The 25,836-nt window shown below is 39.3% G+C and overlaps 1 protein-coding gene across 1 annotated transcript in view; it reads left to right on the top strand.

The window, feature by feature from the left end:
- The window catches only part of LOC125484638 (rho guanine nucleotide exchange factor 4-like), a 35,419-nt gene extending 22,141 nt beyond the window's left edge, over nt 1-13,278 (top strand). The window contains exons 5-9 of the mRNA XM_048604127.1: nt 104-336; nt 2,154-2,280; nt 4,332-4,463; nt 8,093-8,339; nt 13,139-13,278. Coding sequence (XP_048460084.1) covers nt 104-336; nt 2,154-2,280; nt 4,332-4,463; nt 8,093-8,339; nt 13,139-13,278 — 879 coding nt within the window. The remainder of the gene's footprint in view (nt 1-103; nt 337-2,153; nt 2,281-4,331; nt 4,464-8,092; nt 8,340-13,138) is intronic.
- The last annotated feature ends 12,558 nt before the right edge of the window (nt 13,279-25,836 follow it).

Below are 25,836 nucleotides of genomic sequence, written 5' to 3'. Positions count from 1 at the left end.
TAGTTCCCTGAAGACCATATGCTGACAACTTTGTGATTGATACCATCTGAATGGCTTGCTGATCTCCATTGATTCTCTTCATCATTTCTCTTTCTCTTTGCAGAATGCAGGCTTCTTGATGTATGCTGAATACTGCAACAACCATGTCAATGCTCTTGCTGAATGGGCTAAACTCATCGTCGTCGAAAAATACGCTTACTTTTTTGAGGTTTGTCGAAGGCGGCAGAAAATGATGAGCCTCCCTTTTGATGGATTTCTCATAATGCCAGTGCAGAAGATCTGTAAATATCCACTACTGCTATCAGAACTGCTTAAAGCCACTCCACCTGAGCACAGGTAAGCCTTAAAATGATGTGTATCGACTTCAGTGGGAATGTGTTCAAAGAAGGCACAGCATCCATGCAACAGTCACTGCACATACAGAATTGGAGTGCAACATTATCTTAAAGGTGGAACATGTGGTGATCTATTATCACCTATAATTTCACTAACTATTCACTTCATCATTGCAACAGATTCCACAATCATTTTGTAATGTTCTTTCATGTAGCAAGTTTTCAGTCTCAGTCATGCTTTGTGATGCAGTGAACTGGGTTCCTCCCTGGGAGGCCAAGGACATGGAGTTACTTCCAGTCAGTCTTATTCAATGTAACCTAGATCAGGAGTGTCATTTACACTGTCCTGAGAAAAAGGGCTGGTTAACCTCTTGGCTAGAAAAATGGTGCACTGAGGGAGACAGTTAAAATAAATTCATCTCATCACTAATTATAATTGCTATCTTTGGGATTTATTAGGAACCGACAACAGTGTCTCAGTTGGTTTAGTCAGTTCCTAGTTGGACAATGTAGACCAGTAAAAGGAACAGATTTGACATTAGCTTGCTTAACTGCTCTGAGCCAGACTGGGAGCAAGAGCTCTTCAATTAACCTCAATGTTATCAACTAAACAGAGGAAAATTCTGTTCCCTGAATTTCTACTTCTAAACAGTATTCAATTACTTTTCAAATAGAGAAGTGTATCTATATCAACTGGACTGCAGTGGTTCAAGAAGGCAACTCACTACTACCTTCTCATGGGCAACTAGGGATGGGCAATAAATGCTGGCTCAATTAGTGAGGCTCATATCCTCTGAATGAAAAACAAAATGCACATGCATTGCTATCATTTAGGCTGTTATTGTGTCCCCACAGTTTGACAGTCTGCTGACCCTCATTGTTTCTGCATTAAAGGTCACAAATTAATATTAGTAACATTGCTGAAGCACTGAATGACAAAATGTCACTTATGGAGCTGAGTTCAGGAGTCAATGTCAAAACCAAAAAAGGGAAGTTAATAAATTAAAGCACACACGATTCATGATTGTCCTACACACAGAGGGCTTTCCTGGATGTCTTAACATTAGCTTAAGAACCAGTAGCTGTGCTGTTGAATAAACAGGCATCAGCACTTCAGTAGACTAAATGACTGCTTTGTTAAATAAGTGGAAAACCACCTCTCCTTAGCGATGAGGTGGAGGTATTAAAAATTGTTACCCATCATCAGACTGACTAATTTTGATATCACTTTTTTTCTAAACTTAAGGGGATTTTATGTGGCAACTTTAAATGTCAGGAAAGAAGCATTAGGTCGAGATTGCTTTTACACAAAGTTGCAATCCCCTTTATTGCTGCCAATTAAGCCAACTGGAGGAGAACAGATATTAAATATGGAAATGTACATCTTTTTATTATGTGGTAGAGGAAAGTACCAAACAGGTTGGTAAACTTTCAACTTCATCCCCATGGGCAGTATTATTATAGGGCAGATTAAACAACCATTTGTGGAAGCAGTCCAATCTTTCCTTCACCGGTTTCAGTGGTGTCAAACACTGCGCTGAAGGTAAAATAAAAATCAGGTTGATTCTGCAAAGGATAAGCGCACAGGAGGTGAAGTCAAAATATTTTCCTCATATTGTTCATTTGAGTGAAGACAAATTGGAATTGCTATTTCATTTGCTACTGTGGGATACAGAGAAAGCACTAAATCACACGAAAGGTCCACTTGGAAAATTAAACCCCCTTGCACTGTGGTCATGTTTTCCGCCAGGTGTTTCAATGTGTTTCCAAGTGTAACATGTACACCATTAGTAACAGTCTTATTGTTTATTCATCAAGGGATTATAAGAATGTGGAAGCTGCCATCGTTGCCATGAAGAATGTTCTTAATAGGATTAATAATCAGACGGCTGATGATAACGAAGACAAAATCACAAGATTACAGAACATCATTTCAGGTTGGCAGGTAAAAACTGGAATTTCCAAGTCTCTGATTTATTGCTGAATAAATCCATTGCCTCCTCTTTCTACCCTCCTTCCCCATTCCTTGCGATTTAAGATAAAATCTCTATCTTTTTCAGTATTGCCTTTCAGAGATTTTGCTGGATAATAATGCAAAATGTACATAAATCATGTTAAAACATGAAATTTAGTTTGTTTTTTTTTTCAATGAATAGTAAACATAGCATTTCATCTCTTGCTCCTTTTTCCTCATTTGTTGTTATGCCCCTTGAATAGAATCATATGTTATATAATGGCAGTGATTCAAGACCAGAAAGGTCTGCACCTTTCAGGCAGAGACATGACATTACAACATTGATGTTGCATCAATCTCTAAAGTAGTGTGTTCAGTCCATCAGCAATATATGTATAGTAATATCAGTAAATACAGAACCTCAGAAATAATGTCACAGAGTTACATACATAACCATGTAAGTAGTTAGTGTTGTGAATAGGTTTCAAAACATCTGTCTCAATAAGAACTCAACTCTCTATGATATAACGTTACATGGGCTACCATATAGCAAAACAACAAAATATATCCATACGGTTCCGAAGGATGGTTAGAATGTATTGAGATGCAAGTCAACTTTAGCCCAAATATTTTCCAAGTCTCTGATCTATTGCTGAATAAATCCATTATTTCCATTATTACCAATAACCTCAATCTAATGAGGCCAGACTTCATCCCTGATTGTTTCTATCATTATACTTGCAGATTTCTGGATTGTTTTTAGGCAGACAATTTGGCTTGTTGATGTACCAATGTATTTGTCCATTCCTGCTGACACACTCAGCACAACATTTCTCTCATGTCCTCACGCGTTCAGCAGAATTTTTGTAGCAAAGAAAACTTTAATAAGATCCACATTTCTCAAACTCACACTTCAAGGGAGAGAAATTATTTTTGTACTAAAAGCAGGAGATGACTCAATAGGTAAATTCAAGGACGTCTCTTTCCTTCCCCATTTGCGGAACCTCCATTTGTTTGGTTAACTGGAGCTTCAGCTGAATTTCCATCCAGTAAATCAGGTGTGTTTGACTGGATGACCAGTGATCAATAGAGGATCTAACTCATCTGTAATTAATGAAAACAACCATCTGAATTTTGTGGGAATACTAATGGTGAAACCAATGTTCGCTGTCATCCACCAAAAAAGGATAATAAAACTTTGGGAGGCTACACATGCACAAAATACTGCAGCATTCACTTTCAATGATTCTCTCCACCAGAGGGTGCATGGTTCAGGTCCCATCAGAAAAAGAAACACTTTTTGTCTGAGCATTTTCTCAGCAATACTGAAGTTCTGTACTACCCAAAGACAATGGTCATTAATTAACTTGTTGGGAACTTCATGTCTTAAACAGCTAGTCTCACTGTAAAAATCCTTAAAACACTGATGAATGAGGCATTACTAGTTTTTTATTTAAACCCAGTACTAACATTAGAATTATTGAGGTAGACACCATCACTGCCCCGAAATAATTAATTCTATGATTGTAAAATGTCAAAAGTACCCCATAGTTAAAAAACCGGTTTTCTTTTGTAAACTTCATCCATTTTTTTAGCTTCTACCTTAATCCATCATCATAAGTTAATTCAACACCTGAAAAATTAATTTTAAAGTGAGGAATATTAAGCACATATGACTTGCTGGTTTGCTGTGTGTGACTAAATCAATGTGACTGGCTGCTAACCTGCTCACTGCCATCACTGCTGCTGCATGCCAAGATTGTCAACTGATTTGGCACCAGAGTTAAGCAGATGTTGGAAAAGGGAAGAAAAACACACTATAACTCATGCACAAATTTATCTTAGCTGTTTTAATGACTCACTGACCTAAGGACTGATGCAGGAAAGCATTGAGCATATATTCCCCTGCTACAGGATCTCCTGCTACTTGGTTATAATCTACATTCAGGTTTTGTTCATTTTCTTCAGTAAAATTCATATGCATCGTGCATCAAACAGAAATAAAATGGGGCTTCTCCTCATGGAATCTTTCTAATTCTTAGGGTGAAGATCTCATAGTCCTCAGCACTCAACTGATCCAACGTGGTGATCTAATTGTTCTCATGCGTCCACGTGCCAGGGCAAAGCAATTTCTGGCATTTCTCTTTGACCATCAGATGATTTTATGCAAGAAGGTAAAATCACAGCTAAGGGGTTGCTCATTAATAACTGACATAAAATGATCTCATGATCAGTGTTATTAAATAAAATTTATTTGCTTTTGTTTTCTTCTTTTGGTTTGATAATCAGTTACATCAAAAATGAGGTGAGGATGTTAATTTAGGACAAGATTATAATGAAACTGAGCTAACAATTATGTTGCTTCAATTTTCTCACATTCATCTCTACCTTTCAACTTAGTGTCAAAATTGAGACAGACATTCTTACATCGGCTTTCTCATTGTCTGCCCACAAGCTCCTTTCTTCAACACTTCACATTCTCTGTGTAGTCATTTCATTCATTCATGAAAAGCCCAAAACTTATCCCTGACTGACCTTCTGATCATCCATCATTCCCCTCCTCAGTGATTTCTTCAGGGTGGTAGTGTCATTAGATGAGCAAGCTTGAATCCAAGACTAACATTCTGGGGATGTGAGTTCAAATCCCACCATAGAGCTGAATTCTATTCACAAATCTGGGTTTTAAAAGGTAGTTTCAGTAGTGGTGACAATGAAACTACCACTGGTTGTTGTAAAAATTGATCTGATTAACTGATGCCTTTTAGGGAAGGCCATACCAGGTCAGGCCTACATGTAACTCCAGACTCATGTGGCTGAGTCTTTAGTGTCTCCTGAAATAGATGAACAAAACAATTATGTATTGCAACAAATTCTGGCCCTGCCAATGTTGCCATAAAAGAATAAAAGGAAGAAAAGAATTCTGACACTCCCTACCTAATTCAATCAGCCCCCATTCAGGAAGCTGACTCTTAGAAGTTCCAAATTTAACCTTTCAATTTTCCCAAGCTTACATACTTGGGGCAGAAGACTTAAATCTGGCTTCTACCTCACTCACAACACTGGGGCACTTGTCACAACTGATGTTTTGTACAAGTGAGTTTCAGGGCTGAGTTCTCATATTGAAGCTATGAAATGGAAATTGGAACTGTTTCTCAGTCACCAACATGCTCCTGGGTGATGTAGATTAAATTCATGTGGGACAACACCTTAATTAGTCTGGAATCACATTTGGCAGTCAATTAGTGACTGTGTGGACAGGACCAAGACAGGCCTGATGTATGCTCCTGGTAAAAGAGAAATTGCATTTGTTATATACCAATGCTGCATCCTTGGCCCTGTCCTCCTCTTCATTTCTATGGTTTCCATGGGTTTAGCTTCCCATTGTAAACTACCAATACCCAACTATTGCCTCTCTACTTCATGAAGTCAAAAGTTGTTGCTCCAACAATCTAGTAAGCTCCATGGAAAGTGAAATTTCTTCCAGATTAATGTCAGAAAAGCTAAAGCCACCTCTTTTTATGATGCATGACAACTTCTTTGGTGACCACGTTAAGTCCAAAGGGACAATACTTTGAAATAATTTTTGTTGCTGACACTAAGTTTCCTTCCTTGAACCTCTTCCATTGCAAAACGTAATATTCTGGGGATGGGAGTTCAAATCCCACCATAGAGCTGAATTCTATTAACAAATCTGGGTTTTAAAGGTAGTTTCAGTAGTGATTATAACCTCAAAAATCAACATTCCAGCCTAGCCCTGATAAACCTTTAACCCCTTGTTTAACAACAATCTATCCGCAACAAATGCAGAATATGCTGGAGAAACTCAGCAGGCCTGGCAGCATCAGTGGAGACAGAAACAGAGTAACAATGTTTTGAGTCTGGTATGACTCGACATCAGAACTTGAGGGTTAATATTGCAATGTTAATAGTACTTGACTACTTTCACATTCCATCATTATCATCATGTGTGACTTGTCAGTTCATAGTTTTATTGACGGCTCCAGGAGGCTATTAAGGGAGTAGTTATCATAGACATGTGGCTATAATACAAATGTTTGTCCTGTACAACCTCAACATGACATTCTAACTCCTATACTCCAAGGTTTGAGCAATGAAGGCAAGCATGCTAAACGCCTTCTTAACTACCCTGTGATGCAAATTTCAAAGAATTACTTACCTGAACCCCGAGGTCTCTCTGCTCTGCAACACTACACAGGGTTCCACCCTTAATTGCATAAGTCCTGCTCGTTTGCTATACCAAAATGCAATACCTAATATTTGTTCAAATTAAACTCCATCTGCCACTCCTCAGCCCATTGACCCAGTTGATCAAGATCTTTTTGCAATCTTAGATAACCTTCTTCACTATCCACTCTACCACCAATTTTGGTGTAATCCGTAAACTTACTAACTATTCCTCCTATATTCTCATCTAAATCATTTATATAAATGATTAAAAAAAAAGTGAACGCAGCTCCGATCCCTGTTGAATACCACTGGTCACAGGTCTCCAGTCCAAAAAAAAAATCCTCCACCACTACCCTACCATAAGGCCAATTTTATATCCAATTGGCAAACTCACCCTGGATTCCATATGATCTAACTTTACTAATTAATCTACCATGCAGAACCTTACCAAAGGCTTCACTGAAGTCCAAGTAAACAATATCTATTGCTCGGTCCTCAATCTTTTTGGTTATACCGTTAAAAAAAAAATCAAATTTGAGAGACACGGTTTCTCTTGCACAAAGCCATGCTGACTATCCCTAATCATTCCTTGCCTCTCCAAATGCACATAAATCCTATCTTTCAGAATCACCTGCAACAACTTACCCACCATTGATGTCAGACTCACAGGTCTATTAGTTGTCCGGCTTCTCCTTACTGTCTTTCTTAAGTAAAGGGTCAACATTAAGGCTCCCCCTCCAGTCATTAGGCACCTCAACCGTGATTATGGATGTTACAAATATTTCTGCTGCAGGTCCCGCAATTTCCTCCCTAACTTCCTACAATGTCCTGGGATATACTTGATCAGGTCCCGGAGATTTATCCATTTTAATGTTTTCTAAGACCTCCAGCACCTCCTCTTCTGTAATGTAAACTGTTTTAAAAAAGTATTTATTTCCCTGAGTTCTCTAGCCTCCATTTCTTTCTCCATAGTAAAAACTGAAGCAAAATATTCATTTAATATCTCTTCCATCTCCTGAGGTTCAACACAAATCATCACGTTCATCCTTAAGGGCCCAACTCATTCTGTACTTACTTTTTTGCTCTTAATGTCCTTGTAGAATCTCTTTGGATTATCTTTAACCTTATCTGCCAAGACTATCTCATATCCCCTCTTTGCCTTCAAGATTTCCCTCTTAAGAATGCCCCTACACTCTATATATTTTTCAAGAGATTCATTTAATTCCAGTTGTCTATGTCTAATATATGATTTTTATTCTTGACTAGATCCTCAATGTCTTTACTGATCCATTCTTCCCTATCTTACCAGCCTTGCCTTTCACTCTAATAAGAACATAATATGCCTCTGAACTCTTATCATCACACTTCTGAAAGCCTCCCACTTATCTGTCATCACCGAACTGGTTGATGGAAGATCTTACATTCAGTGATGTGAAAATAACTAACTGGAAACATTAACCAAATGTAAATTGAGAAAAGTAGTGCAGTTTTGAATGCAATGCATGGCTAAATTACTGCTTGGGACAATATCAAGTTTGGATGAAAATGTGACAGCAAAATGGATTGAAGTTGAGAAAATGTGTTTTAATGAGTTGTGTTGTGGCACTGTTCACAGGACCTGCTACGTCGTAATGCATTGTACTTCAAAGCAAGGATCGACATTGACCAAAGCATAGTGAAGGATGTGGAAGATGGAAGGGATGAAGAATTCGATTGCCGGGTCAGGAATGCTATCAAACTTAAAAGCAAGTTTGAGGATAAACCTAGCAAACTTCTTTTTACAAAGAATCTCGCAGACAAGCAATTATGGCTTCATGCCTTTGAGGAGGAAAGAAAAATATCTGAAGGCGAGCTAGAAGCAGGTATGATGGTACATGTGGAATTAAAGATGTGGAAAGAACGGTGGAGGGAAGATGATGAGTGCTTCTCATTTGAAACCTTTCCCTTAATCTCCTCATTAGAGCATTGTAAGGAACTCATATGCTATAATTCACATTAGCACAGGGGATATTGTCCTGTGGCCCTGTGTTCAAGCTTTGGGATAGTCATTGCACTGGAATTACGATCCAAAAGTAATGTTAGGCTTTGAGACCTCCCTCATCCATAATTGGGTGAATGTTAAGTACTAATGTAAGGAAAAGAATCATGGGACCAAGTTTCATTCATTAGTTGGCAATCAGAACTCCAGTGCATTCCTATTTCCCCATCAGGTCATAGCTTTGCATGGAAATAATAGAGCAATAACATTAGCTAATGCATTTCTTTTACTGTAACCAGTGCAGTGTTCATTAGCTGCACTGTACTGGAATGTGGCAGAGTAATGTCCCTCTCATCCAAAGCATCTTGAATGACCAATAAATAATTGAAAATGTTCTTATCATTAAAATCATTCATTCACAGATGGTTGCATTCCTTTCTGTGTGTAACAAAGTTGAAAACTGACTTAAGATGCATTTAAGACAGAGATAGATAGGTTGATTGATTGATTGATTGATGAGGAGATCAAGTGTTATGGGGACAAGGCAGGAGAATGGGATTAAGCAGCTTATCAGTCATGATCAAATGATGGAACAGGCTTGATGAGCTGAGTGGCTAAATTCTGATCCTGTGTCTTCTGGACTGATATGGCCCAATACCAGGTGCAGATGAACCTTGACCACCACATCCTACACCACTAAAGGAAATAAAATTTATCACAAGCACAGTCAGTCAATGTCATCTTCAACCACACTGAAGTTTTATCACTTACCCGATGTTGCAGTGTCAAAGAATTCTTATTTAGAATTTGACATTTCAAGGCAGCTCTCTCGATTGAAAAGCTTATTATCTCCTACTGTATTGGATCCCAAACTGTGGTCTGCAGAGAACTCTGCATTATTGAGTGTCTGTGATAGAGAGATGGCATAACCGATGATCAACCACCTAACACACCAGGGTCAAGAGGAGGGAACTAGATATCTGATGGAGGCATGCTTTGTCCTCCCAGATTTCCATTTTCCTCTACTACTGTACTTGTGCTCTTGATCACTCCAGATTCCTACTGTCTCCGTACTCTGTTTGTACAATGATCCTGCTGAACCACTACTTTCTCCATGTTCTGATCTCTTCGTCTTCCTTTCCCCTCCATTTCGTCAGCTCTCTCAAGACGCTTTCCAAATTTGCAAATCCCAAGGACGTTAATCTGGAATTTCAGTACATTTGTGCTGCCTTTCACTGTCCTCTCCCGACTCCTGACAAGGACGGGAAAGAAAAAACATCCATCTCACTAATGTCTGTAAAATACAAATACTCTTTATGTAGTACCTTCATATTTTGAACGATATGCGCTTGGGATGTATGTCACATCTGGACTGAACATAGCCTGTTGTAGCAGTAGTAGCAAACATGCGAATATGAAATTCCTTCTGCAGCTGAAACACATGAAAAATGCTGGCCTGGACATCTCCCACCACAGATTCAACCAGACCTGCTGAGTTTCTTCAACAAATATAAAACTATTCCTGGTCAGATTTAAGTATTCCATAATTTAAAAAAAAAATTATTCTTTCATGGGTTGTGAGAGGGTGGTGGTGAGGTAAGGATTCCAGGGTTTTGATTAAGTGACGCTGAAGGAACAGCAATTAATTTACAAGACAAGGAAGGGTGACTGGCTTGGAGAGGAACTTGTAGGAGGTGGTGTTTGCATGTACTTGCTGTCTATTCCTTCTAGATAGTTGTAGTTGAGGGTTTGGAAATTGCTGTCTAAGAAGCTTTGGTGAATTTCTGCCATGCATCTTGTCAATGGTACACACTTCTGCTACTGAACTTCAGTGGTAGAGAAAGAAGAAACTTGTGGATGTTGTGCCAATGAAGCAGGCTCTTTGAGCTGGTTGGTGTCAAATCTTGAGTGTTGTTTGAGCTGGCAGTATTTCCATCACACTCCTGACTCGTGCCTTGTGGATGATGGACATGCTTTGGGGGAAGTCAGCAGGTGAGTTACTTGCAGCAGGATTTCTAGCCTTCGACATGCTCTTATAGCCACTGTGATTGTAAGGCTAGTCCAGATCAGCCTTGGGTCAATGGCAATCCATAGGATGTTGATAGTGGCGGCGATGCCATTGAATTTCAAGGGACAATGATTAGATTCTCTCTTGTTGGAGATGATCATTAAAACCGAGATAGATAGTTTCTTAATCAGTAAGGGAATCAAAAGTTACAGGTACAGCGCAGGAAAGTGGACATGAGGAATGATGGATTTGCTATGATCCTATTGAATGGTGGAGCAGGCTCAAGGGGTTGAATGGTCTAATCCTGTCCTAATTTTGAAAAAAAAAATCATCTGGCACTTGTGTAACATGAATGTTACTTGTCACTCAAAGCCTAAGCCTAGATATTTTCCAGGTCTTGCTGTATATGAACATGAACTACTTCAGTATCTGAGAGGTTGTGGATGAACATTGTGCATTCATTGGAAAACATCCCCATTTCTGACCTTACGATGATGGGAAGGTCATTGATGAAGCAGCTGAATGCTCCCCTGATGAACTCCAGCAGAGATGTCTTTGAGCTGAGATGACTGACCTCCAATAACCACAACCTTCACACCTGGTATGACTCCAACCGGTAGAGTTTACTCCAAATTCCCATTCATTCTAGTTTTGCTGGAGCTCCTTGATGCCACATACAGTCAAATAAAAACTCGATGTTAAGGACTGTAACTCTCTCATCGCCTCTGAAATTCAGCTGTTTTGTTTGTGTTTGAACCAAGTCAATAATGAGACTAGGAGTTGAGTTGGCCTTGCCGAATCCAAGCCGAATGTCAGCAAGCAAGTTAATGTTAAGCAAGTGCTGTCTGTAGCACTGTTGATGACACCTCCCATCACTTTACTGATGATTGAGAGTGTACTGACAGGGCAGAAATTGGCCAGGTTGGATTTTGAGTACAGGACATACCAGGACAATTTTCTACATTGTCAGGTAAATACCAGTTTTGTAGCTGTACTGGAACAGCTTGGCTAGGGCCATGCCTAGTTCTGGAGCCCAAATCTTCACTCCAGAATATTGGCAGGACCCATAGCCTCTGTTGTATTAATTGCCTCCATCGTTTTTTGTTATCATGTGGAGTGAATTGAGTTGATGATCTGTGATGTTGGGGACTCCAGAAGAGATTGATATGGATCATCTGCTCTGCAATTAGCCTCATTAAAAAACAAGCATTAGAAACCTTCCAATTTACCTGTTACGTATGCGAACCCAACATTTGCAGCTTTTCTGAGGCTTCCCCTAAAGCTTACAAATGAGTACAAATGGTGAAAACTGCTATTGATAACAAATAATACACCCTGGGAATTTGGCCAGTGCAATGTTTTTAAAACAATTACAAATAATATGTAAATTTGAGTTTCTCCGAGTGTCATTTGCTCTTAAAATTCCACTATCTTTTGTACCATGCTTGAAATTTGCAAATCACAGAAACAACATTAGCCATGTTTGTTTTGAATTTACTTTGGAACCTATAAAGTAACAATATTAGAAAAAGGTGCTTATTTTTCATTTTATAAGATAAAGCTATTTGTAATTGAAAAACTGCATCAAGATTATGATTTTGTAAATTTTCCTAGCCATTAGGTAGCTATGCCCTCAAATCACCAGAATCGCTATTTCCTCTTACTTGCGTTTGGATGGGTACATTACAGAGCCTTATAGAATAAACACAAAATTCTGAATCCAGTGCACACAATCAGATTTGATCTAACACCTCAACCCTTTGATAACTAGTTTGCCACATTGTTGGTATCCCACCAATAGGTCAGCTTAATTGCAAACAGAGAAATCAAGCTTGCAACGATGGTCTTGGGATTTGTGCTGGTGCAAGAGCTGGTTAGCTCAACTAATTTGGGTGGTTCAGAATAATACCATCTGTACAGGTTCAATTCCCATTCCGCTGAGGCAGACTTGGGACCCGCCTCCTCACTCCTTGCATGGATGGCAAGGGCACGTTACCACTGTTAAGGAACCGACAAGGGAGTGGCTCCGAATGAAGCAAGAACAGACGATGAACTGAGAATCTCCCTTTGAGCAAAACACATACCCTTACATAACTGATGTACCGTTAAATTAAAGTAGCCTTCTTTTAGATTGGAAAAAAAAATCCCTCAATGCTTTCAGTTGGGATCATATTGTAATTTGAAATCATATTAATTTTACTTAAGCCTTAATTTTGTGCAGTATATTATGTATCTGTATGGTTAAAATACAGATAGTCAATGAGCTTAAAGAGTTACTGTGGCTAGATTGCAAAACTGGAAAATAAATTACTGTAAAAATTTGAGAGCTTCCGGTATCATGTAGAAGGAGTAACATTTGCAAAAATTTTGGGATGGGACATAGTCCATACAAGAGATGAGTCTGACTCTTGTCTTTGTGCAGGCTTAATTGAGAGAAGAGATTGAAATCTTATCATTAAATCCTCCACTTGCATAGGCAAGTTTTGTTAAATGTCTTGAAATACAATGGTCACTAAAACAACAGACGAGAGAAGACATTTTACTTATGTCAATAACAAGAGGGATCTATTGTCCACAGCCAGGTACAACATCATGCCATAACCACTGTTGTTAGCAATCCTTTGTAACTGTTCTCCATGACATTCCTAACATTTCTCCTTTTTCCCCTATTGCAGAAGAAAGCTACTATGACTTTCCAGCACTGAATGTTTCAACAGTCACCCAGGAACAGATGTCCTTTTTGGCACAACCCAAACGCAGGCAATCGAGCTTCTGGCGCAAATTTGGGAATAAACCAACGCCAATTAAAGAGTGACCAGACTATTCCAAGGAGCAGTTTGCCAGCCTGTTCCATTTGCAAAGAACATTTTGCTCAATCTGCATACCAGTGAAGGCCATGGCATAATGGTAATTTCAGCAGGAACTGGGCATGTTCTGTGACCAGTGCACCTGCCGATGCAGCCTGTTAGAGTTAGAGCTTGTTAGAGTCTCGTCTGTTCAGAGGAAATTTCCACCTGTATCTTTAGAGAATATAGATTTTTATTGGACACTCTCCAATGTTTGTAAAGGGTCATCCCTGGGAAGCAACAAAGCAACTATAGACATGGTCACCACAAGACTTCCACTCGTTGCTGTTTGACACGCCTTTCGTTGGAATCAAGTCCTATATTATGATAATAACTTTTATACCTAAATGTTGCTTAATCAGGCACTGAATTTGCATTTGGAACTACAATGTAATTTTGTCAATTCTTCAGGAGATATCGGTCAAATGTATTACATTAAATTAAATTGTACAGGATTCTTAAGTTACAAAGGGAAAATTGTGTTGTCCTGAGAGGTTATGAGACGTTATGTCAGACATACACAGAAGAAGCTGCAACTAAACTTAACTGCTGGTTATTAAAAATTTATAGGGAGAAAATTAACTTCCATAATGTCACAAAATAAAGGTCAGAAGAAGTGGTGCCCATTATAAACATTTATTGCTTTTTCTTTTGACATTAGTGGATAGGGAAATTGTGAAGGATGCATAATGGGTGCCAACCTGCCACCAGCTGAACCTATTTTGCAGTCTTCATGTAATGAGTTCTGTTGTGTAAGACAATTAGTGCCTGAAATGGTTAACTAATATTGTGAGATAAGGTCCACCCCTCCAGATATCAAGAACTGATTACTGGCGAAGCTAACCAACTGGGTACCAGTGTTGCGTGATTGTTACCAAGTTGGTGTGAAAAATGTTTCAGCCACATTAATGGGTACTTACTATGAGTTAAGTCTTATAGTCTCACAATGAACGATTACATATCTCAGATGTAGTGTAAATGGCTATTAAGTACAATGTAATAAACTTTAAATTTGAGCCTGTCTTCTGCCAAAGATTTCACTTACATATATAAGTGCCTTTAATACATTAACACATCCTGAGTATTTCACAGATGCAGAACAAGAAAACAAATGGGTTTTCAGAATACACTTAAAGAAGAGGAAGAAAGGAAGACTAAAGGGGTCAAAGGAAGGATTTCTTGAGTATGAGATGTGGGGCGTGTGTGACATATCACATTGCTGTGTCAATAAATGTACATGCAAATTACACTGTTTCTGCACATTGAAATTCAATGTTTGTGCTTTCTACTTTTATGCTTTCCTTGCAATATTGAGCAATGTACAGACTTGAGGTTTATTTTATGATATAGGCATTTTAGATTGAAAATATTGAGAAAAATGCCCCAGTTATTTAAGCACTCTGCACAAAGCCAGCTCTCCATTCTCTGTAAAGATTGCTTGATCTTTATCATAGTCTTTCATTTGCTGTAATATTCCTTTTGGAATTCTAGTGGATTGAGTACTATCTGGCTGAAAATTGATTTTTAATACAACTGTAGATTCCAAATTGCTTTACATGCAGGTTATACTTCTCATGAGCATTGAAAAACCTGTCGTAGGGTGTCAAAGTCTCCAAAACAGCATAGCTTGGCAGGTTGGCATGCCCAGCAAGGCTGGGGGCACTACCATCATGAGGAAATCAATTGGTTTGAACCCCTAACCCAGGCTGAATTCTACCTTAACCTCTCAAACATTCCCGCCCTCTGGAGATAGTTGGAGATCATCCACCTAGACAGAAGATAGCCAAGGGTGCCAGGACAAAAACCGAAATTGCTGGAGAAACCCAACAGGTCTGGCACAGAGTCAATGTCTTAGGTCCAGTGACCCTTCATCAGAACTTGCTGATTTTCAGCTTCCACAATTCTATCTGTCCCTTAAAAATATAGTGCTTTCCTAGCAAACTGGTAGAGGGAGTATTAGTGAGCAAATCGGAACACAACTCTGGGTCCAAAAGGGAGTGCAAGCCCAATAATATTGTGATCAATATTGCAATTTGAAAATAAAGTTAAAAATCAGATCATTGCATAGGAAGCAAATATGACACTCTCCATTTCTAGGTGTGTAAATCAGAACAGAATATATCTCGCACTGAAGTTCTACTTCTTGCTATTTGCTGTCTCCACAATATTTCAAAACATTTTCACTTTCCTCAATGAGCAATATAATTGATTCCCCTATGCTTTTGATACGATTTTATATGATATTACAAATTTTATAAAAACGTCACACGATCTTGAACAAACTGAGAAGGTGGAATTTGAACTTTTTGAATGCTGGCTTTGGGAGAATGGTAACATGTGGGGAACTTGGAAGTGTCCGAGTTCCTTTGTCAATGGCAGTTTAGCCCAACCATGTGTTTGTATCTGATATCCAGGTGACATATTGGTAATGTTGCTTGACTAATAATGCAGAGTTACAGGTTAACATTCTAGGGGTATGGGTTCAAGTCCCCCTAAGTTCATTGGTCAAAATTTGAATCCAACAGGAATCTGGAAGTTGAAACAGTGTGTAACCATGGTGTTGGTTGTCACTATAAACCCAACTGGCTCAGTAATACTTTTGGGGAAGGGAACTGGACATCCTCACCTGGTCTGGCCTAATTGTGAACTCAGATCCACTGCAATGTAGTTGACTCTTAACTGCCATCTGAGCAATTAGGGATCAGCAATAAATACGGGCCTGGCCAGTGATGTCCATATCCTGTGACTGAATTTAAAATAACTGCCTCAGATCCCAGCATCTATTGTCTGCGTTTATAATAATTGTGGCTCTGCTCCAGTCATAATTTTATAAAAAGTACAAGTGCTGGCCTAGCCAGACACACACACATTCAATGAACAGATTAAAAAAAAAATTACATCAGCTGGCATGATAACACCATTTCATTTTGAACTATTTAAAAGGCAATTCAAACCTGTTCCATTCATAGATTACACTCTAAACCCGAAAATATATTACATGAAGGAATATACTCTTCCCCGTCCAAAGGAGAAAATACCAGTCAAAGAGACGAGGAGGGTGTGGCTGGAAACCCCCAAGAGGGGTAACAATAGAAGTGTGGAGTTACTTGGAATCACAACATTCATTCAAGATCTTCCAACCTTGTTAATACTAAATTCATTTCTCTAATCTCCCATAGACACATGAAGACTTCCAAAAGACGTGGTGCAGAGGAGGTCAAAGACTCAGAGGAAGTCACACATTCGGAATGCGCTATCACAGAACTTATTCAGACACCACGCACCAACTAAGTCAAATAGCTGTGTTTTCAACTGCTGTCACACACATGACTGTAATTTTCAATTATTGGATATAAGAGTTAATGTTAGCATGATATGAGACATTGTTAGGCCATAGCTACAGGTTTTGACAATGAGTTACAGGAAGGATGTGATCACATTTGAGGGAGTGCAGAGTAGATTTATGAAGATTTATTTCAGCTTTGGAGGGGAAAAAAATTAGGGTTGTTTCCTTTGGAACAGAAGAGGCCAGTGGGATTTAATTGAAGTTTACGAAGTGTTTAGAGGCTGTGATAGAAATATAAGCAGGAAATACTTCCCTTTACAGAGAGATCAATAACCAGAGGGATAGATTTGAATGAATTGGTAATATTAGGGAGGTTGAGATTTCTTTCACACACATGGTTGTAGAGACCTGGATTTCTGGATGAATTTGAAAAGTGGTTAACAGGTTTAAAATTTGATTGCAAAAGAATTTGAAGTGCTTTAACTTTCAGGGTTTTGGGCTAAGATTTGGTAAATGCAAATTAAGCTGGATCACTCTTTCCCAGCTGGGGCAGACAATGATAGGCCAATGGCTTCATTCTGTGCTGCTAACTTTCTGTACATAAATGTACTTCTACATAACTTCTGCATAAATGTTTTGCTCCAGCCTCTTGTGTTATGCACGGATTCAATAGTTGAAATAATGGAAATTCGCATATATTTAATGATCAGAAAATCTGTAACATTTTAAGCTTTTGTGCAGTGTGCACTGCAATTTAAAGGGAGGGAGGCTGCATTGAGAAAGAATGGATTGAATTAAGAGTTATAGAAAGGAATTAATACAATTCTCACTACATATTACAATGACAACAGAGACAGTGGTATATTGATAATATCACTGGACTAGTAATCCAGAGATTGTCCTAATGCCAAAATCTGGAATTGGAAGCTTGTCTCAGTAACGGTGCCATGAAGCTGTTATCAATTGCCCTAAAAAATCCCTCTGGTTTACTAACCTCTTTGACGGAAGGAAATCTGCCATCCTTGCCCAGTCTAACCTTCCTGTGATTTGAGACCCACAGCAAGGTGGTTAACTTGTACCTGCTGACTGAAATGGCCTGGCAAGTTAAGCAGTTGTACCAAACTGCTACAGATACCATTTGGACTGTGTGATTCAAGAAGGTGGATCTCCATCCACCTCCTCTAGGGCAAGTAAGGATGGACAACAATTCCTTAATTACCCCATCCCAACAAGGAATATAAAAAGAATGCAATCAATAGGGATAGAGATGGTGATCTTCAGGTACACTAAAGTGATATTTAATAAAACAAAGGGGTGATAGTGCGAGACAACAAGGTGCAGAGCTGGATGAACACAGCAGGCCAAGCAGCGTCATAGGAGCAGAAAGGCTGACGTTTCGGGCCTAGACCCGTGATAGTGCTGAGTGATATTAATGTTCTAAAAATTAGACAGAAAGCACCAAAGGGGTATTGCTCGCTGGAAGAGTAGTCGATTCAGATCTGAAGTTCCTTTGGTAATTTGAGCCAGCTCTGCCATATGACCTGCTCCTATTTCTTGTTTCCAGGTCATGTATGGAAAAAGCTTTTTAGAATGAGGCCAGCATTCAGATCAGAGGGGCTAAAATGGAATGTATATTTTTATAAAGTATAGACTTTCATTTCTGTATCACTTTTTCCCAGCACAGGCCTTCACATTAAGTGTAGCCATAATTATTATAAATATAGAAAACATGTCAGCCAGAATGTGCACAGTAAGCTCCCGCAAACAGCTATGTGAGAATGACCAGTTAATCTGCTTTTATGATGTTGATCAAAAGGATAAATATTAACCAGACACCAGGGGTAACTCCCCTGCTCTTTTTTGAGCAGCGTCATTGTATCTTTCACATTCACCCGAAAGGGTGTATAATATTTGAAGATGGCATTTCAAACAGTGCAGCACACCCTTAACCAGCTGACTCAAATAAAAATAAGAATGCTATTAAGTGAGTCAATACTGACAGCTGAAAACGAGGTAGAGGGCCATTTTGTTTCTGGCCCAACAATAAAACAAGCATTTGATTTAGTTCTGAGATTTAAAATGGGAAGAAATAACTAATGTGAAAATAAGAGAATAGTGAGGAAATCGTGATTACCTGAACACATGTCTTGCAATAGCATAACCAGTTGAATTGTCAGGGAAACAAATGTGCTCATCTCTTTGTTGCATTTATATCTTGTCCAAGTTTGATACAATCAAGCAATGCTATTGCAGTGAAGGCACCACTAGTTATACTGCCATGTCTGAGATATTTCAATTCAATTCAGACAGGTGGATCAGTACTGAATGATCTATGTTACAGACATAATAATGTGCAAATGCATAGACAGGGTAGCTATATTCTGAGAGGTGAAAGAATTTGTGACTGATAAGAGGAAACAGGAAATATATTTTCTTTCAGTTAAAATATGGAATATTATTGGTGCTGGTATTCTGAAAGAACAGAAAATGCTGCAGTTTGGATGAAAATTCCTACATATCAAAAGGTTAACTGTTTCTCTTTCAGATGCTGCCTGACCAACTATTTCCATCATTTTCTACTTTCATTCCACGTTTTAAACTGAACCTCAGAATGCAACAAAACTTATTCTATGTTTGCTGTACAAATCCTATCTACTGACTGCCACCCAAATACAAATATCAAAAAACCCACAAAAGAAACACCTTCTGCTGCTTCCTTGACTTTGATTCATCCAGCTCCAGCCCAAAAATAGAAAGGATTATGTTTGCCAAGAAAAGAATACTCCACCTGCAGCTGTATGAAAACAATCATGTGAGATTTGCCAGCAAACATTTACAATCTTATGTCCATTACAACATACAAATAAACTGTACAGAAGAACTTACAGGAATGTCAGGCTATAATCCATCTGGTTCGGTTTCTACCAACTGGGAATCACATGATACAACAATAATGGAGAAATAGAGTACTTATAATAATCAAATTCTGCACCACAAACCCCTCTTTACTGTTGGTTGATCTGCTTAGATTAGTTCTGAATCAGCTACATAGCATTTAAGACTTGAACCCAGACAGGGAAAAATCACTACATCAAAGAAAGCATGTTAGAAAACAGGGTAAAAGTCACCTTTCTCCCACCAAGCATGCAGCAGCTGCTCCTCACTATGTCTCTAATGAGAAAAAGTTTGCAATGATCACATTATCTACATTTAGAATCCTGAAAGCACCAGTGACATCATCTCTCAACCTTCCCAACACAAATAGAAGTTGATTAATTTATGCCCAATAATCACTCAAGACCAGCTAATCCCCTCAATTATTCTGTGTGCTCTTTAACATGCAGAATTCAAGGATTAATGGCTCCTGTGGCGTAATGGGAGTGACCCTACTTTTAAGGAGAAGGCCCAGGTTTCAGTCCCACCTACTCCAGAGGTGTCTATTGCATATTCATACAGGGTGATTTGAGAATATTTTTCCAAAAGCTCCAATTTTTTTTCTTAACTTACCTTCAAGATTTCAATGATTCATTTTGGTAGATACTGGACAAATCAGTGCATTTCCAAGTTGATTTGATTTTACCTCTGGCCAATGTGACATCTGTTGGAGGGAATGTAATTTCTTGCCAAGCAACTGTCTCTTTGAGGTGATTAGGAAAATTAATTCTGCCTCCTGTAGTGCCACCTCCCAGGCTCCACTCCAAACCCCACGACCTACCACTGCTTCCACCCCCACTACAACACCCACAGTTGCATGTGACAAACTATTAGGCTGGCAAGCTGTGAATTTAATTTATTTCATAAGTCATAGAACTGTGTGGCCTGGAAGCAGACCCTTTGGTCCAAATTGTCCATGCTGACCAGATCCATTAAACCCTACAGGATGAAAACAGGCCATTTAGCCCAACAAGTCCACACCGACCCTCTGAAGAGCATCCCACCCGCGCCCAGGCCCAGGCCCATCCCCTTGCCCTATCCCTGTAACCCTGCATTTCCCATGGCTAACACATCTAACCTATACATCATTGAACACTACGGGGTAATTAAGCATGGCCAATCCACCTAACTTGCACATCTTTGGACAGTGGTAGGAAATCGGAGCAAACCCACGCAGATGCGGGGAGAATGTGCAAACTCCACAGACAGTCGCCTGAGGCTGGAACTGAACCCCTGTGCCTGGTCCTGTCAGGTAGCGGTGCTGTGAGGTAGCAGTGCTAACCACTGAGCCACCATGCTGCCTTATCCTAAATTACTCTCAACCAGTTTGCTAGCATTTGGCCCATATCCCTCTAAACCCTTCCCATTCATGTACCCATCCAGATGTCTCTTAAATGTTGTAATTATACCAGCCTCCACCACTTCCTTTGGCAGCTCATTCCATGCACGCACCACCCTATGCATGAAAAAGTTGCCCCTTAGGTTCCTTTTAAATCTCACCCCTCTCACCTTAAACCTATGGCCTCTAGTTTTGGACTCTGTCACCTTGGGGAAAAGACCTTGGCTATTCACCCTACCTATGCCCTTCATGATTTTAAAAACTTCTATAAGATCACCCCTCAGCCTCCAATGCTCTATGGAAATTAGCCCCAGCCTATGTAGCTTCTCCCTATAGCTCAAACCCTCCAACCCTGGCAACATCCTTGTAAATCTTTTCTGGTCCCTTTCAAGTTTCACAAGAGACACTGGGGGTAGGCGATGGCCTAGTGGTATAATTGCTGGACTATCATTCCAGAGATCCAGATAATGTTCTGGGGACCTGGGTTTGAATCCCACAGCAGCAAATGGTGGAATTTGAATTCAATAAATATCAGGAATTTAGAATCTAATGATGACCATGAATCCATTGTCAATTGTCAGGAAAAACCTATCTGGTTCACTAATGTCCTTTAGGGAAGGAAACTGCCATCCTTACTTGGTCTGGCCTACATACAACTCCCAAACCACGGCAATATGGTTGATGCATAAATGCCCTCTGGGCAACTGGGATGGAAAATAAATACTGCCTAGCCAGCAATGCCATCATCCTGTGAATGAATAAAGAAGATTTTTCCTGTAACAGGGAGACCAGAGTTGAATGCAGTGGCCTAACCAATGCCCTGTCGAGTTGCAACATGGCCTCCCAACTCTTATACTCAATGCATTGACCAAAAAAGGCAAGCATAACAAACGCCATCTCCACTATCTTGTCTACCCACAACTCTACTTTCAAGGAACTATGAACTTGCACACCAAGGTCTCTCTGTTCAGCAACACTCCCCAGGACCTTACCATTAAGTGTACAAGTCCTAACCTGAATTGCCTTTCCAAAGTGCAGCACCTCACATTTATCTAAATTAAACTCCTTCTGCCACTCCTTGGCCCTTGTCAATAAACAAAAAATCATGAGACTGCAGCAACTTGAGATGTGCTCCCCACAGGTGTCCCTTCCAATGAACTGGATGAAGGGACCAACTATACTGTAATCAAATTTGCTGTTGATCTAAAGATTGGCAAGGAAGCAAATTATGAGATGGATACAAAAAGCAGAATTTCACTCCCCAATTAGGTTACATACAGTCTATCAATTTCTATTTGTGTCTTGAATGATCTGATTTGCATTTCAGATGTAAAGACGCTGCTAACTGGAGTTGGGAATATCCCCACCAGCAACAGTGTAGAGTCTGGCAGTTACAGGGCCTGGCAGGTGTGAAGGTGAGCTGGATGAAAGCCCTGCTTTGATATTCTAGGACTTCATCCCTGTTGTAATCAAACCAACAAACCAAAAAATGTACTCATGCCATCACCCCTCACACTTTGTCACCACCCATATACTCTCCATGACACCCAGCCCCCATGCCAGCTCATGTCATCTCACGCAGTCTACACCAATGCCCCCATGGTCCCTCATATCCTCCATCCCAATATATCCCGCTCAATCTACCCCCTATGGCTTCTCATATAATCTATGCTAACTTAGTTTCAGGTTATACCCACCCATGAGCCACCATTCATCTTGTGGCCCTTATAGTGCTTATAGCAGTAATGCCAGCTCATGCCAACTTGTGACACCCTTTGCCATTACATTCTCCATGTCACCTCATCTAGTATACACCTCAGAAGCCATGACAGTTTGCTATAACACAATAAAATATTCTCCCTGATAAAATATAAACAATAGATTTAATTTCTTTCAAGTAATCATTCACTTTTATAAGTTCCTTCGAGTACTTAAAGTCATGTAAAATCAAACATTGTACTCATGGCCTACGTCAAAGATAGACAATCTATTTATACCCACATTGATATGTTTTCAAATTTGAAAATTTAACTCTTATTGTGAAATTTTCAGGCTGTGGAGAAAGTCAAACTGCACCAAATCTTAAATAGTAACTCATACTTATGTCAACACTATTTTTTTCAATTCTAGCCTTTTTTTTTCAGATTTTAACTTGCTCAAGATTTCAATGGCCAGATACTTGTCAATTTGACACAGGTTTAATCCACTTTTAATACATGCCTATTCCTAAAAATCCCAAAGGGGTGCAAAGAATATCTAACATCTCCCAAAATACAGCTCACCTTTCTCAAAAAGATACCTGATTTCTCGTGAAAGGGTACTTGACCTTTCTCAAAACGGGCACTGGGCACTATCCAAAAGGATACCGTACATCTTAAAAGAATGCTCATAGGTTTAGACCCGTTTCTGAAATGTCTAAAACCCACCAGACCTGTTTTGGAAATCCTAATGATGAAAATTGATAGCAGAAAGCTGGCGGGAGGATAAATGCATGCAAGGGAATAGGGAAATTCCTCCCACTCACATTTTACTCCCTCCACTGCATCCTACTGACAAAAATCGTGGGTTTCAGGTTGGGGAGAGAAAGGGGAGCCCTTCCATCCTCATGAAATGTCAGGTCAAAGAGCCTGGAAAGGGATATAGGTAGCTTAAATGGGTGGGTAGAAAATGTGCAAATGGAGTATAATGTGGGAATATGTGAGGCTGTCTGCTTTGCAGGAAGGATAGAAAAGCAGAATATTGCTTAAATGGAGAGAGCTGGGTGTCCTTGTACATGAACCACAAGAAGTTATATTAATGAAGTAGGGAAGTCTTAGTGTAGCTGTATATGGCCTGAGTGAGACTGGATTATGACACACAACTTTGTTCTCCTTACTGGACAGGCAATAAATTCTGGCCACCCAGTGACACCCACATCCCACAAGTGAATAAAAAAAAACATTAAAGAGGGACATGCACCAGTGGAATTACTCCAGAGAAGGTTGACGACTGTGAGGAAGCGGTTGTCTTTTTGCAAAATGTTTTAGTAGTTTTGGGCCTAGACTTGTTGGAGTTTAGAAGAATGAAAGATGATCTGATTGAAACATCTAAAACTGTGCGGGGTCTTGACAGGGTAGATACTGAGAGGATGTTTTCTCTTCCGGGTCATGGTAAGTCAGGAGGTACAGCTTAAAAATAAGGAGTTTCCCATTCAAGATGAAGATGAGAAGACTCTTCTTCTCTCAGCAGATTGATAGGCTGTTAAATTCTTTTGCACAGAGAACAGTAGAGATCAGGTCACTGAAATATACAAGGCTTATTTGGACAGATTTTTGATTGACGAGGGAGTTATCGGAGATAGGTTGGAAAGTGATATTAAGTCCACAATCAGATCAGTTATGGTTCATAGGATGGCTGAGGAGGCTTGATGGGCCAAATAACGTTTATTTTTTATAAGCTCATGGTATTAAGTTTAACTATACACCAGCCATCAATGCCATTGATAAAGTATCTTTATTGAAGTGCTTAAATAAAGCTTCAAGGGGAAATATAAAGTCTTCTGGTTGGGACATCACCTGCATTGATTTCAAGACTAGGGGCCATGAGGTGAGAGGAGAAAGATTCAAAAAAGACATGAGGGGCAATTTTTTTACACAGAGAGTGTGGAATAACCTTCCAGAAGAAGTGGCGGATGCGAGTACAGTACAGTTAAAAGACATTTAGATAAGTACATGAATAAGAACTATTTAGAGGGATTTGAGCAAGTGTAGGCAGGTGGGGCTAGTTTAGTTTGAGATTATGGTCACTATGGACTGGTTGGACCTAAGGGTCTGTTTCTGTGGCAGTATGACTCTATGATTCCGTATGTTTATTAAAAATGTAAACGGTACAATATTCATAACAGCATTTCTTAGGAAAAACTGGGGACAAACCTTGAAAAAAGTATCATGGTAAAATTGTATTATTCATGGATCCTTACAATACAAGATCATATTTATGTTTAAAATGCTGAAAATAAAGATGGGCAAAGAAATTTCCACATTCTGATTAAAAAAAAGAGAAATTTCCACATGTACATTCTGCACTGTGTTTAGGAAGCAGCTGCTTTGACATCAAAAACATTGTGGTAGGTAAATAGCAGTAGCCATGCTGCTGTTTTTCAAGAATCAGACAGCTCAGGATTGGCTGTCTCTGCATCTAAGATGGGCAGATTGCAGCCTGCAGTTATCTGGACCACACGGAAGAGAAGAAAATCCAGTGGTATGTCTCAACACTTCATTTCCCACTTTGTCAACCACCATCACACTAGGTTTCATGTAATGGGATAGCAGATAGAAATCCAGGTCAAACTTTATTCCATGTTAATCTGGGCATCGCTGTGATTTTACCACCCCAAGTTGGTTAGTATTTTGAAGATAAAATCAATTTTCTTCTTGACCTGGGATCAATCTATTTTTGAATGTATGCTACAATTATTCAATAGTATTTGAATAATTAGTTTTTGGTGATACTGAACGAGAGGATTGCTGAACAAAGACTCATTTTGTCAAAGCTTTATATCTTGCAATCATCAGGACTTTGCAAGAATGCTAATTTAAAAAGGAATAATGTTTTATGCTAAATATGTTGAGAGTGCAGACTAGTTGATAAGTGGACTCTGATTGGTAATGCCTTATCATAAGAATACACAAGCTAGATGACAACTGACAGTTAACTGCCAAGCTTTGAATAAAGTTGAACAAGACAGATGAACTCTAACTGTTGCAATCATTGCTCTAAGCAATGAATCAGAGAATTTCTATCACCAATTTTCTTAACTTGAAACAGACATAATGAGTGTACATATTCTTTTTGTCTGCAAAGAACAGTGTGAACCCCGTGAATTAATATATCCAGTTTCTAAAGCTTTGCTTCTGTAGTTTTTTTCAGCAATGCTCTTGGACTTCAATACTTGTAAGCTCACGTTACAGCAGACATCATGCTGTTTAG

Source organism: Rhincodon typus, chromosome 13 (genome assembly GCF_021869965.1).
Source record: "Rhincodon typus isolate 14 chromosome 13, sRhiTyp1.1, whole genome shotgun sequence".
Classification (NCBI taxonomy): Eukaryota; Metazoa; Chordata; class Chondrichthyes; order Orectolobiformes; family Rhincodontidae; genus Rhincodon; species Rhincodon typus.
This window is presented reverse-complemented; position numbering and strand designations above follow the sequence as displayed.